A 14569-nucleotide genomic window follows, 5' to 3' on the forward strand; every position below is an offset into this window, starting at 1 on the left:
CTTTTTACCTTTCGGTAAAGAAGAGCTCTTCTCACTGCCTCCAGCCATTCCTGCTATTGCTGATGCCCAGTCTCTGGTCCCTGGCTTCCAGTTCCCTTCGACCAAGCAGCAAAAGAACAAAAAATGTAGTAGCACTATACACTGTGCCCGGTGTGCAAATCTAGACCCGGACTTCGCCAAGAGCTTGAAATTGTTGGCCACGGTTATCAGGCTTGGTTAATTTAGGACCGTTTATCCTTTACCTACCTTTAGATAAGTGTGTTAGCTATAGATTTAAATGAAGTAAAACATCTTTACAACTTAAGCAATTTTATTTCAAATTCTCCAAGAGATCCATGGTATTTTTTGGTGTTTATTCATTAAAAGATCTGTGAACAATATTTTATACAAATCCTGAGCGATTATCTTACAAATATGTCCAGAATTCGTAATTCTTTACAAAAACAAAACAAAACAGACTTAAGGAAGCAGCTTCAGATGGGAGGGATAAAAATAAGACTCCCATCCCTGAAGTAAAGGGCTCCTCACAGAGGGATAAACACTCAGTTCCCAGTTACTGATTGTTCCCTCAGGGTGGGAGTGTCAGAAGAGACCAAATGGGGAAATGTCTGGTAAAAGTCCCACTGGGGTAAGCTGCTTAATAAACATTTTTTTTTTTTAAGACGCGGGCTCAGTTCTATTTTCTGGACCCAAATCTATAGGAATTGTAGTATACAGCACCCATCTTACATGTTGTCTGCTTCAGATCCATCCACACACACCTGAATGGGTTGTAATGACAATACTGCACAAGTCAGTATCATAACACAACTTACGATGTTTTAAGTTTGAATATTTTTTATGCAGTTAAAGCCATCAGCAGGAGTTGAAGAAAACAAACTAACACTTGCTATAACATTTATCAATTAAAATTACACCATGGCTGACAAATTTCTCTTTCAAATCACGGCTACTTTAGATATTAAAAGTTGGGGTGTTTATGTGGTGTGTGCCCAGGAAATGTCCATATTCTGAGTCCAATTTAGAGAAAAAGTCCAACATTTCTAGAACCAAGAAAAGAGTCTCAGCTGGACACCTGTAGCATGAAGTCCTATATCCTCAGAGCTGCAAGCTGGCTCTGGCGCACTTCAGCTTAAAACAAAAAACAAAACAAAATAACTTTTTCCAATAGCTATAATCCCACAGAGCCCAATTTTCCATCTGTAGGAATAACCAGCTTTGTTTAAAAAATGAATGGTCCTGGCTTCAGTTTAAAGTTGTTTAAACTCTCTGAATTCCACTTTCTTCAATAAAATGAGAGATGCAAACAGTTGATTTAAAAACTAAATTAAAGATGACATACACACACATACCATTCATGGCACAAGATGGACCCTGGAAAAGAAGGTAGTTTTCATGCCCTTGAGACAAAATTTTCCTATTAGTTATATATATTTTCTCTTTTGGCCATGTCACACAGCACGTGGGATCTTAGCTCTCAGACCAGGGATGGAAACTGTGTCCCCTGCAGTGGAAGTGTGGAGTCTTATGCACTGAACCACCAGGGAAGTCCCCCTATTAGCTATAATTTCCCAATGTTTAATGTTGATACATGAGGGACAAGCTACCCAAGTGCCACACAATGTGGAAGGAATGTTGTAGGGTATCTATTTTTATAAGATACTCAACAACAGTGTTAATAAATAGGACTTCCATGTGAGATTCCCCTAGCTTTAAACACTTCCCCCCCGCCCCTAAAAAAAGAGAGGAGTATATTCCTTAAACAGCCCATAGGTTTAAAGCTGCCATGATGGTATTTCAGTGATGAGAATTATGTGTGAAGGGCTTGTGTCCTCTACTTATATCATGCCTCCCTAGTACCTTAAATGCAGCACTTTTCTCACTGTGCTCGACTTTGAGCTGTTTTTAAAAATGCAACACCATGTCCTTCTCTTGTAAAAGACAAGTGTCTTCATAGGCTAAACTCAAAACACAAAGAATGAGCCAAGACTCAAAAGGCCACTTGAAAAAATCTGGAGGCAGACAGACTAAAGGAAGTATAGGTTCCAGACTACTCCTAACAATTCTCCAATGGTTACTACAGCAGCAACAGGAGAATCCTCCTCCAAGAACCTGGCCCACTCTGTAACATTTCAACATTTTGTAGAATACTTCAGGGCATCCTGACTCTTGGAAAAATAGTTTCTTTGGCAGTTTCTGTTCTATTCAGGATGGAGGCAGTCAAAATTTCATTTCTTCTGCAGAAATTTCATTTTACTTCCTAAAGGAAAAAAAGAGTGAACTCTGATTAGTTCATTTTTATTTAGGATATATTATTTGATGCAAGGGATTAAACCTAGTCATTCAGAACAGCCCAGGAGTAGGTTGCCATCTCAAGTTATCAGTTGATGTGTTTAACCACCAAAAAAACCCAAACCAAACATACACACACAGAACCCCCAAATGTCTAATTGTAGACACAGAAGGAAACTCAGACATCATCTAATCCCGCCTTTTTCAAATCTGACTGCAGTTAAAATCGCTTTTCCTGTTCTCCAGAGATTTCCTGGAGCCTGGTGAGGGGTGGGAGTGGGTTTGATTAATTTTTTTTTGCCACACCATGCAGCCTGCAGTGTGGGCTCTTAGTTTCCTGAGAAGGGATTGAATCATGCCAATTGCAGTGGAAGCTCCAAGTTCTAACCACAGGACCTCCAGGGAATTCCCTGAATTTTCATTTAAGTTCCCCAGAGAGTCTAATATTGTAGTCACAGCTGAAAACCACTGATCTAATCTAACACTGTGGTATAAAGATGAAGTAACAGCCCCAGGCATAATTTGAAGTGTAAAATTAGAGACTTGCAGAAAATCCTCTTTTGCTTCAGATGCCCTTAACCAGGTTATTTTTAACCTGGAGTGCATGGATGGGCTTCAAGGGGGTCCATGAACACCCTAAAAGTATTTGCAAAATGTGTTTATATACTCCAAGGGTATTTTTCTGGAAAAAGGTGCAGTTTTTAATAAGATTCTCCATAGGATGTGGTCTAGAAAAAGATGAACAATTATGATATGCAACATTCTTATACTATGAGGAAGCTTCATCTGAGGAAAACAGTCCCATGGACAACTCTGACGGAGAATCCTAACCGCTGAGAGTCCTGTCATCCTCCAAACACTGTGGAAATAGGGCCATGGTTTCTGGCCACTGTATGTGAGGTTCTATCGTTGATGTGATGGTAAAGCTTTTGTGATGAGGCATGCTTACACAAAATTTTGTTATCTTGTTTTTTTTTTTAAACTATATTTATCTAATAATAATAGGAAAACACAGCAACTTACCAAGACTTCGCAAAATTCTATTCACTCCACTGGGCTCAGACTCAGGAATTGTTTCCAAATACTGGAGCGCCCGGACCTCAAACAAACCTACAAAGAAAACTCATGCTGCTCAAACTGTCATACACTCAAGACTGAAAAAAACTCTGTGCTCATTACCAGTGTACTTCCAGAGCTAAAACAATATAACAAAATAAAATTTTTCCCATAATAAACAACTGATCATGAGTCCTTGTAGCCTTATTTTTTGTTTATATTATTTTCAAATCTTTCAAGTGCTCACTAAATACAGAGGGAGACCTTTATGATGAAACTGACCTTTCACCCCACTTTTCCGAAGCTCTCGGTCCTGGATGAATCCTGCAAACATCTGAGTTTCCATGAAGAGATCCAGGAAGTGGCGTACGCTTCGGGAGGTGTGAGATTTACGAAATGGCTCCCTTTGGAATACACGCTCCCCACGCTCAGTGACAGTCATGCTTAAAGAATAATGTCCCACCAGCTCCACAAAAAACCTGACAAATGCTTCAGACACCAGAGAGTTGAGTGTCACATCTTCTGCAAAATGAAAGAAAATAGAAAGGGGGAAAAATCCCCTAAGTTTTGTGTTTATAGGGACACTGGCTCTGGTTATAAAAGTGACACCTAGGGAACCATAGATTAAAGGTCAGAGAATAAATATAGGAATCCTCATTCTCAGCTTTCTTGCTCTCTTCATGACCAGAAAAATAGCAAATGGCTTATAACCTTACCTTCACTGTCTTCCCACACATACTGTGGTCTGCATATCTGTAATTTCCCTGGACCTGCTCTTTCAAAGACCACCAGTGAGAACCAGCTGAGTCTAATCCACTCTTCAATTTTTAATCCTCCTTAAAACTCTATGCTGCGCTTGTGCTACCCTCCTCCTCATTCCTTCTGTCTCCCACAATCGGATGCTCTTCCTGATTCCTCTCCTGCCTTTATGACCAAACATTTGTTTTACTCTTGACTCTTCTTCCTCTTCCCGGGATTGGTCTTTGGACCCCTTCTCTTCAATATTCCTTTCCTTAAAGAGCTAACTGGCATGGAGAGACAGCTGACCTTCTTTGTCAATAATTCTCAACCTCAGATCTCCAGTCCTGATATTTCACAAAAATTCACCTTTCACACTTTCAGGCTACATTTTAGGTGATCACCAATTGGCTGTCCCATTAGCATTTATATTCCTTTTGTCTAAAAGTCACCATCTAGGGCATTTCCTGGCAGTCTAGTGGTTAGGATTCTGTGCTCTCATTGCCCAGGGCACGGGTTTCATCCCTCGTCTGGGAACTAAGATGCTACAAGCCATAGGGCTTGGCCAAAAACAAAAAGTCACTATCTCAGGTCCTTTTAGGAAATTGGTAGACTATGAATCACATAAATAAACAATGCATGTCAAAACCAAATTCATTATATTTCTCCACCAAATCAGTTTCTTGCTCAACTTTCTCATTTCATATTGCATCATGATTATTCCATAATAAATAATAATTTAATGAGTGCTTTTACAAATATAGTAATAATCCAGAGAGGCAGACGTATCATTTCCCTTTTACAGCTGAGGAAAATAAAGCTCAAATCAAAGACATTCTTAGGTCACCTCACCCAGTGCCAGAGAGAAGCTGCAGGACCCCCAAGTCAGGTGAGTCGTAACCACTGTAATCTAGCACAATGTGTCTCTTGCTCTTTCCCATGGGCTGACTGGGAATCTGGGACTGAGGTTTAATCAGATTTCTACCATGAAACAGCTGTATAATAGTGGGCAACTTGTTTTACCTCTTAGGGCCTCTCTTTCTGTATCTGTACAATGAGGTGGCTGATAGGCAATTTCTAAGGTCTCTTCTGACATTACATTTTTTTAAGTTTTTTATTTTATATTGGAGTATAGCCGATTAGCAATGTTGTGATAGTTTCAAGTGCACAGCAAAGTGACTCAGCCATACATATATGTGTATCCTTTCTCCCCCAAACCTCACTCTTGACATTACATTAAAAATTTTTTTTAAGTTATTTATTTATTTGGCTGTGATGGGTCTTAGTTGTGGCATGTGCGATGTAGTTCCCTGACCAGTGGCTGAACCTGGGACCCCTGCATTGGGAGCGTGGAGTCTTAGCCTTGGGACTACCATGGAAGTCCGTATGTTTTTATTCTAATCTAGATTTCCATTATATTTTGTTCAACAGATTTTCTTCTCATCTGTTTTTTTCTGCAACTGAGAATCCATCACTGCTTTTATGGCCAACACCCTTGCCCCACTCTCTCATCCCTTTCAGTTACTGTCCCATCCCTCCTCCAGTTTACAGCAAACAATTTCTTGGAAGATTTGTTTATACTTAGGGGGTCCCTAGTGGCTCAGCGGTAAAGAATCGCCTGCCAATGCAGGAGACTTGGGTTTAATTCCTCAGTTGGGACAATCTCCTGGAGAAGGAAAGGGCAACCCACTTCAGTATTCTTGCCTGGGAAATCCCACGGACAGAGAAGCCTGGCGGCCTACAGTCCATAAGGTCACAAGGAGTAGGACACGACTTAGCGACTAAACAACCCACTTTCTTACACCTAATTCCCTTTCTTTTAAAAATTATGTTTTTCAATAACTTACCTCCCATTCTTTGTTTCTCTTTTAATGTATATACATTATACATTATTTTACATGCATGAATATTTTATAAGCCCAGCAGTGAAACGACCATACAAATGCCCACCATCAGCTTAGAATAGAACATCATGTGTATCTCTGAAGTTCTCTGTGTGATGCCCTCTCAGTGGTGTTCTTCCCCTACTTTCCAATAGAGGGTGACTGTTACTTGGAATTTTGGTATTTCATTTACTTTCCATAGTCTTACTACACACATGCAATCCCAGCAACATAACCCCAACCCCTAACAAGGTTCTGTATGTCTTTGAACATTATATAAAACAGTATCTTCTACTGAAACTTATTATTTTATTCAGTGTGTGTGTGTGTGTTTAATCTTGTTTCTTTCGGCTGCGCTGGGTTTTCGTGTCTGCGCAGAGGCATTCGCTAGTTGCAAGGAGTGGGGGCTACTCTCTAGTCGCGGTGCGTGGGCTTTTCACCGCCATGGCTTCTCTTATTGCAGCACGGGCTCTAGGGTGTGCAGTCTTCAGTAGTTGTGGCGCACAGGTTTAGTTGCTCCAGCTTGTGGAATCTTCTGGGACCAGGGATCAAACCGGTGTCCCTGCATTGGCAGGCAGACTCTTAACCACTGGGAAGTCCTCAGTGTGTGTTTTTAAGACTCTTTTTTAATGCTATATTCTCTTGTCAGTGGAAATGTAGGTTGTTTTTAGTTTTTGCTATCACATACAATACCACTACAAAAATTACTATACTTGTTTCTTAGTTATCATGTGCAAGAGCTCTCTTGTGTATATATTTAAAATGGAACTGTTGGGTTGAAGGATATATATGGAGAAGGAAATGGCAACCTACTCCAGTGTTCTTGCCTGGAGAATCCCAGGGATGGGGGTGCCTCGTGGGCTGCCATCTATGGGGTTGCACAGAGTTGGACACAACTGCAGCGACTTAGCAGCAGCAGGATATATATACCTTTAACGTTACTAGATGATGCCAAATTGTTTTTTTCAAAGGTATTGAACTAATTTAAACATTCTCATCAATACTTGATATTGTCAGACTTTTAAAATTTTTACGAATATGGTGGATATAAAATGGTATCTCAGTGTGGTTTTAATTTATATTTTCCTGATTTTGATGAGGTTGTGTATCTTTTCATATATTTGTTGAACTTTCATGTTTCCTCTTCTATGAAATGATTATTCATATCTTTCCCCCATTTTTCTCTTGGGTTGATCATCTTTTTACTTTTAAATTGGAGGAATTTTTAAAACTAAATTCTAGATACTATTCCTTTGTTAGTTATATTTGTTGAAAATGTCTTCATTTAGTTTGTATCTTGTTTTTTATTCCTTTTCCATGGTGTCCCTTGATGAACAGAAATTTTTAAAATTTAACATAGTCAGGGACTTTCCTGGGTGGTCCAGTGGTTAAGACTCCATGCTCCCAATGCAGGGGCCTGAGTTTGATCCCAGGTCCAGTAACTGGAACCCAACAGGCTGCAACTAAAAAAGATCTCATATGCCACAAAAAGATTCCATGTGCTACAACTAAAAAGAAAAAAAATCCCACATGCTGTAAATAAAGACCCAAATCAATATATGGTAAATATTTTTTTAATTAGCATAGTCAAATTAATCAATCTTATCCTTTATAGTCTGTGTTCTTTGTGCCATATTTCAGAAATCCATTACTGTCCCCAAACATAAAATATTTTCTATCATTTTCTAAACATTTTTAATGTTTTACTTGTAACATTTAAGTCTTTAATTTATCCGAATTAATTCTGTGTATAATGTGGAGTGCAGATCCATCTCTGTTTCTTTTCATGTGGAAAACCAATTGCCCTAGAATTGTCTACTGATTGGTTCATTCTTCTCCCACTGCTATTCAGTGCTGGTGCTGACTGACACAAATCAAGTTTCCTTATGCACGGGCATTCTCTATTCTTCCCATTTTTATTGCTCTATTTGCTTCTTTCTGAACCCAAACTAAATAATCTCAATTACTATGACTTATAGTTAATCTTGATGTTCTGTAGGGCAAGATCGTCAATCTTGGTTTTTTTCAGGAGTGTCTCAGCTATTCTTGGCCTTTTGCACTTCCACTAAAATTTTACAAAAAGATGAAGGTCATTCTAGTTTTCTCTTGAACATTCCCCTGTCTCACTTTCTTCCCACCATTTCATTGAATCAGCTGTTACCAAGGTTTCCAGGACCCCTCCCATTGTCAAATCCACTGGTCAATTCTCAGTTTTCATATTATTGGCCTCTTTGCAGCATTAAATATAACTGTTTACTCTTTCCTTCATGGAATACTTTCTTCACTCAGCTTCTGCAATCCATACTCCTGTGTTTTCCACCTACTTCACTAGCTGCTCCTTTTAGTCTCCTTTGCAGGATTCTTCTCTTCCCAACTGTCAAATGTAAATTCAAGCACATCATTCCCAACCAGGGCTCAAGCCTTAAATTGTTTAAATTTTCTGCTTATACTCACTCTATTGGGTTATCTTATCTGGTTCCTCAGCTTTAAAATAGCAATGTATGTCTCTAGCCTAAATCTTTCTTCTGAATTTCAAATTCTTGTATGTAAATGCCTACTTGATATCTCCAGCAGAATGTCTGCAAGATATTAGATAGGTATCCAATAGGTAGCTCAAGGGGCTTCCCTGATAGCTTAGTTGGTAAAGAATCTACCTGCAATGCAGGAGACCCCAGTTTGATTCCTGGGTTGGGAAGATCCACTGGAGAAGGGATAGGCTACCTACTCCAGTATTCCTGGGCTTCCCTTGTGGCTCAGCTAGTAAAGAATCTGCCTGCAATGCAGGAGACCCCAGTTCGCTTTGTTCAATTCCTGGGTCAGGATGATCCGCTGAAGAATAGATAGGCCATCCACTCCAGTGTTCTTGGGCTTCCCTTGTGGCTCAGCTGGTAAAGAATCAGCCTGAAACACGGGAGACCTGGGTTCGATCCCTGGGTTGGGAAGATCCCCAGGAGAAGGGAAAGGCTACCCACTCCAGTATTCTGGCCTGGAGAATTCCATGGACTGCATAGTCCATGGGGTCGCAGAGTTGGACACAACTGAGCGACTTTCACTTTCAGGTATCTCAAACTTAATATTCAAAACTGAACTTTTAGTTACTCCTCTAAACTTGCTCCTTCTCTAATGATCCCCATCAGCAAACAGCCTTTGAGTTCTCATCTGTAAAATGGGGATTAAATAATAATACCTGCTTCATACAGATATTACAGGATCAAACAAGATGTATGCTAAGTGCTTAAAACAATGCCTGACATACAGTAAGCCACCTAATAAATATTATTCATCTTTTCATTCAACAAATACTTACTGAGTATCTATTTAGTGAATGCTGTTCAAAGTACTGGAAATAGAAAACAGACAGTCACTGTTCTCATAGAACTTACACTCTAGCACATCAGATGGTAATGAAGACCCTGGAGAAAAATTAGGTCAGGAAGGAGGACAGGAAGTGCTAAGGGAATGGGGACAATTTTAAACAGGACAGTCAGGAAAAGCCTCATTAAGAAAGTGACATTTGAGCATGGATCTACAAGAACAAAGAGCAGGAGCCACGTGCCTAGGGGAATAGCATTCCATACATGGAACTGAGCAAATGCCAAAGTCCTGATAAAGGGGACTTGGTACATCAAGGGTAAGCAAGGAAGCTATCAGCTTATGAAGGCACAGGCAATCTCAGACTATTTTTGTATATGCTTTGGCAGGATGCTGGGCATTTGGTTTTTACTGTCTGGACCATAAATCCTCTGCCACTTGTCTCATACCTTGTGAAAAATTCTGCTCCTGAGCCAATATTTCATTTCGTTCTTCCAAAATCTGTATCAGGGCAGCTTGTAGCTTAGGTGGTAGAATTTCATCCTCATCAGATACCTTAAGAGAAGAAAATTGAGATTTTCATGAGCTTTGAGAAAGAAAGTCTCAAACTTAGGGCCCTATTAAAGTCCCCCAGGTTCCACAGGTGGCTTTGTATGTATTTCTGCTAAAAGGAGTCTGTCTGAAGCTTCCCTCCCTACACTGGACAGAATCCATGATGTTTATGGTGTGGAAATGTTAGTCGCTCACTCGTGTCCGACTCTTTATGACCCTGAGGGCTGTAGCCTGCTAGGCTCCTCTGTCGATGGGATTCTCCAGGCAAGAGTACTGCAGTAGGTAGCCATTCCCTTCTCCAGGGGATCTTTCTGACCCAGGGATTGAACCCTGGTCTCCTGCACTGCAGGCAGATTCTTTACCATCAGTGCCACCAGCTGCTGCTGCTGCTGCTGCTAAGTCACTTCAGTCGTGTCCGACTCTGTGCGACCCCATAGATGGTGGCCCACCAGGCTCCCCCATCCCTGGGATTCTCCAGGCAAGAACACTGGAGTGGGTTGCCATTTCCTTCTCCAGGGAACATCTTAATTAAATTTAAGAAAAATAAATAATACGTCTTATAAGACTCTTTGGAAGTTTCCAAACCAAATAGTTCTCATCTCCAAGTCTTATGATATATTATAAAGATCGTTCCCAAATAAATGGTGCTTCAAATGTGATAAGCTGATTGATTATGAAAAAAGAAAGTCTCAGGAAACATTCTTTTCACCCTATGTTCAGTGCTCACAAACCTATATACAGGTTACATACAGAGGGTTGCTCTAAGGCTTTTCTAATTCTCCTCTTCACTGTCCAGAATAAGTGACCATTTCTTTTTGCCCCTACTGTATCTTGTGCAAATTTCAAATATATATCATTTCTAAAACTTTTTGGCTATATCTGCTCCCTCTCTCACTGTAAACTATAAGGCCTGAGGGATCAAGCTGAGTGTCTTACTCATCTTTAGTTTCTGAATGACTAGCAGAATATCTAGAAATAATTGGTGTTGAATGCTTGTTAAATTTAATTAAATTAGAGGCCTATATATCAACCCATAAGACTTGAAGGGAGGGTTACCTCTTTTGAGAATAACATTTAATCTGTTTCCTCCTTCCTTAAATTGAGACAGACAGCTATGAACCCAAGACAAATTTTTCAGGCCAATCTTGTATGATTGGCCACAGTGTCAAGTCAAGTGTGTGTGCAGGAACTATAGGTCTTGCCTGAGTCACCTTCTCTAAGTACTTTCACATATTTTCTGGCCAATTATGCCCAAACATTATGTAATCATCTCCTTTGTCACTCACCTCCTGTAAAAACTTGTCTGCGCAGAGATCAACTATCAGCACCTATGGAATAAAGGAGCCAGACAAGTTAAACCAGAGACATTCAGAGAGAAATACATTAGGTGCTGTTAGATCAGGAAGAATGTTTTGATTCTTTCATGCAATGGGAATAGTTTTAGACTTAAAGGGTTTTTTGGTTCTGTTTTTAATTGAAATATAACTGACTTAAATATTATAATAGTTTCCAGTATATAAAGTGATTGGATATTGTTATGCATTAAAGTTTTAGCCCATTTAAAAGCTAACTCATCATTAGTAAAAAATATTTCAAGTTAAAAAAAATGATGGTGGCACACCTAGAGATTAAAAGAGACTAAAAAAACCACACCAACCAAATACAGTGCATAGATTTTATTTGGGACCTAATTCAAGCTATAAAAAATTTTTGAAATAATTAGAGATATGAATATTGAATTTTTCTGATATTAAAAAACTGTTATTAAATTTTTAGGTGTGATAGTGGTATTGTGATTATGTTAAAGTGATCTTAGGCTTAGAGAGTCATATCATAATATTTAGAATTATGAAATGACATCAGGATATGCTTCAAAATACTATGGGAGAGAGGTAGTACAATTAGCCTCAACTTTAAAAGTATTTAAGGAGGGCAATTCGGAGAAGGCAATGGCAACCCACTCCAGTACTCTTGCCTGGAAAATCCCATGGACGGAAGAGCCCGGAAGGCTGTAGTCCATGGGGTCGCTGAGGGTCGGACACGACTGAGCGCCTTCACTTTTACTTTTCTCTGTCATGCATTGGAGAAGGAAATGGCAACCCACTCCAGTGTTCTTGCCTGGAGAATCCCAGGGACGGGGGAGCCTGGTGGGCTGCCGTCTATGGGGTCACACAGAGTCAGACATGACTGAAGTGACTTAGCAGCAGCAGCAGCAAGGAGGGTAATTAATTTTACTCTTTTTTCATTTTTACATATGTTTAAAATTTCCATAGTAACAAGGTAAAAAATAGGTTAATACCAAAATTAGAAATGTTTCTATACACTAACAATAAAGTATCTGAAAAATAAATTAAGAAAACAACTTCATCTTCAACTATATCAGAAAGAATAAAATACCTAGGAATAAATTTAAACAAGGAGGTAAAAGATATCTATGCTGAAAACTATAAGATACTGGTAACAGGAACTGAACAATACACAAAAAAATGGAAAGATATTCTGTGCTCATGGAGTGGGAAGAATCAATATTGTTAAAAAGTTTGTACTACCCAAAGCAATCTAGAGTCGGTGGAATCCCTATCAAAATTCCAATGGCCATTTTCACAGAAATAGAACAATTCTAAAATTTCTGTGGGGCCACAAAAGACTCCAAAGAGCCAAAGCAATCTTACAAAAGAAGAATAAAGGTAGAGGCCATCATATGTTCTCATTTCAAACTATATTACAAAGCTATAGTAATCAGACACACAGCTTAATGGAACAGAATACAGGGTTCAAAAATAAACCTCACAAATAGCCCATTAGCTTATGACAATGGAGCCAGGAATATACAACAGGGAAAGGACAATCTTCTCAATAAATGGTTATAGGAAAATTAGCTGCATGCTAAAAAATAAAATTGGATCCCTATCTTATACCATACACAAAATCAACTCAAAATGAATTAATAACTTAAACATAAGACCTGAAATCATGAAACTCCTAGAAAACATAGCAGGGTAGCATCTTTACATTGGTCTTAGCAATGACTTTTTGGATTTGACACCAAAAGCAAAGATAACAAAAGCAAAAATAAGCAGGTGGGACTACATCAAACTAAAAAGCTCTGCACAGGAAAGGAAACCATCAGTAAAATAAAAAGAAAGCCTACAGAATGGGAGAAAAATACCTGAAATTCATATACTAGATAAGGGGTTGATATCCAAAACATATGAAGAACTCATACAACTCAACAGCAAAAAAAGAAACCCCAAAGAATCCAATTTAAAAATGGCAGAGGGGGGAAAAAACCCCAAAAAACAAAAAACAGATAGAGGAATTGAATAATGTTATTCCAAAGAAGGCATGCAGATGACTAATAAACATATGAAAAGGTACTCTACATCAAAGAAATGCAGACCAAAAAACCACAATGTGATATTATCACCTGTTAGAATGATTATTAACAAAAGACAAGAGATAACAGATACTGGCAAGAATGTAGAGAAAAGGAAACTACTGCGTACTCTTTATGGAAATGTAAATTGGTTTTGCCACTCTGGAAACAGTAAAGAGGTTCCTCAAAAAATTAAAAATAGAACCAGCACATAATTTAGCAACGCCACTTCTGGGCATGTATCCAAAGGAAACAAAATCACTATTTTGAAGAATAGCTGCACCCCCGTGTTCACTGCAGCATTATTTACAACAGCCGTAACAATGAAACAACCTGGCCATAACAGAGGACTAGATAAAGAGGTGGCACATATATACAAAGGGATATAATTCAGCTATGAAAAGAAGGAAATCCAGCCAGTGGCAACAGTGTGGATGCTAAGTGAAATAAGCCAAGCAGAGAAAGACAAATACCCTATGATCTCACTTACATGTGGAATCTAAAACAACCGAATTCATAGAAACAGAGAACAAATTGGTGGTTGCCGGAGATGGGTTGGGAGATAGATAAAATGGGTGTAGGGGATCAAAAGGCACAAATTTCCAGTTATAAGGTAAGTAAGTGCTGGATATGTAATGTACAGCATGTGACTACATTTAACAACACTATACTGTATATTTGAAACTTGCTGAGAGTCCATCTTAAAAGTTGTCATCACAAGAAAAAATTTTTTCTAACTATGTTAGGTGATGGATAGTAACTAAACTTACTGTGGTAATCATTTTGAAATATATGCATGTGTGTGTGTGTATGAAGTCCTTTCAGTCATGTCTGACTATTTGTGACCCTATGGACTGTAGCTTGCCAGGCTCCTCTGTACATGGGATTCTCCAGGCAAGAATACTGGAGTGGGTTGCCATTTCCTCCTCCAGGGCATCATCACGACCCAGGGATCAAACCCACGTCTCTTATGCCTACTGCATTGGTAGGTGGATTCTTTACCACTAGTGTCACCAAGGAAGCCCTCAAATATATGCATATATCATATCATATCATATCATAATGTTGTACATTTAAACTAATACAATGTTATATGTAAATCATTTCTCAATAAAATTGGAGGGGGAGGTTAACCCATCAGTGTAATAAAGAAGAGTTTTTTCATTAAGTGGTACTTGGATAGTAGGTTATCCACATTTAAAAAAATGAAATGATCCCTACCTCCTTTCTTTCTTCTTTTTTGGTCATATCATGCAGTTTGTGAGGTCTTAGTTTCCCAACCAGGGACTGAACTGACATCCTCAGCAGTGAAAGTGCTGAGTCCTAATCACTAGACTGCCAGGGAATTCCCCCTACTTCC

At 39.0% G+C, this 14569-nt stretch overlaps 1 protein-coding gene across 3 annotated transcripts in view; it reads right to left on the minus strand.

Annotated features, from left to right (window-relative positions):
• DENND2C (DENN domain containing 2C) overlaps positions 333–14569 on the minus strand; it is an 89549-nt gene continuing 75312 nt past the window's right edge. For 2 of the 3 annotated variants that reach the window (XM_018045945.1, XM_018045946.1), the window contains exons 15-19: positions 11120–11161; positions 9731–9836; positions 3631–3870; positions 3316–3402; positions 333–2260 (exon numbers count right to left, since the gene is read on the minus strand). In XM_018045945.1, the coding sequence (XP_017901434.1) occupies positions 2229–2260; positions 3316–3402; positions 3631–3870; positions 9731–9836; positions 11120–11161 (507 nt within the window). In that variant the 3' untranslated portion in view covers positions 333–2228. The remainder of the gene's footprint in view (positions 2261–3315; positions 3403–3630; positions 3871–9730; positions 9837–11119; positions 11162–14569) is intronic. The other variant, XM_018045947.1, reaches the window with a different exon arrangement.

The sequence above is a fragment of the Capra hircus genome, chromosome 3, assembly GCF_001704415.2.
Source record: "Capra hircus breed San Clemente chromosome 3, ASM170441v1, whole genome shotgun sequence".
Lineage (NCBI taxonomy): Eukaryota > Metazoa > Chordata > Mammalia > Artiodactyla > Bovidae > Capra > Capra hircus.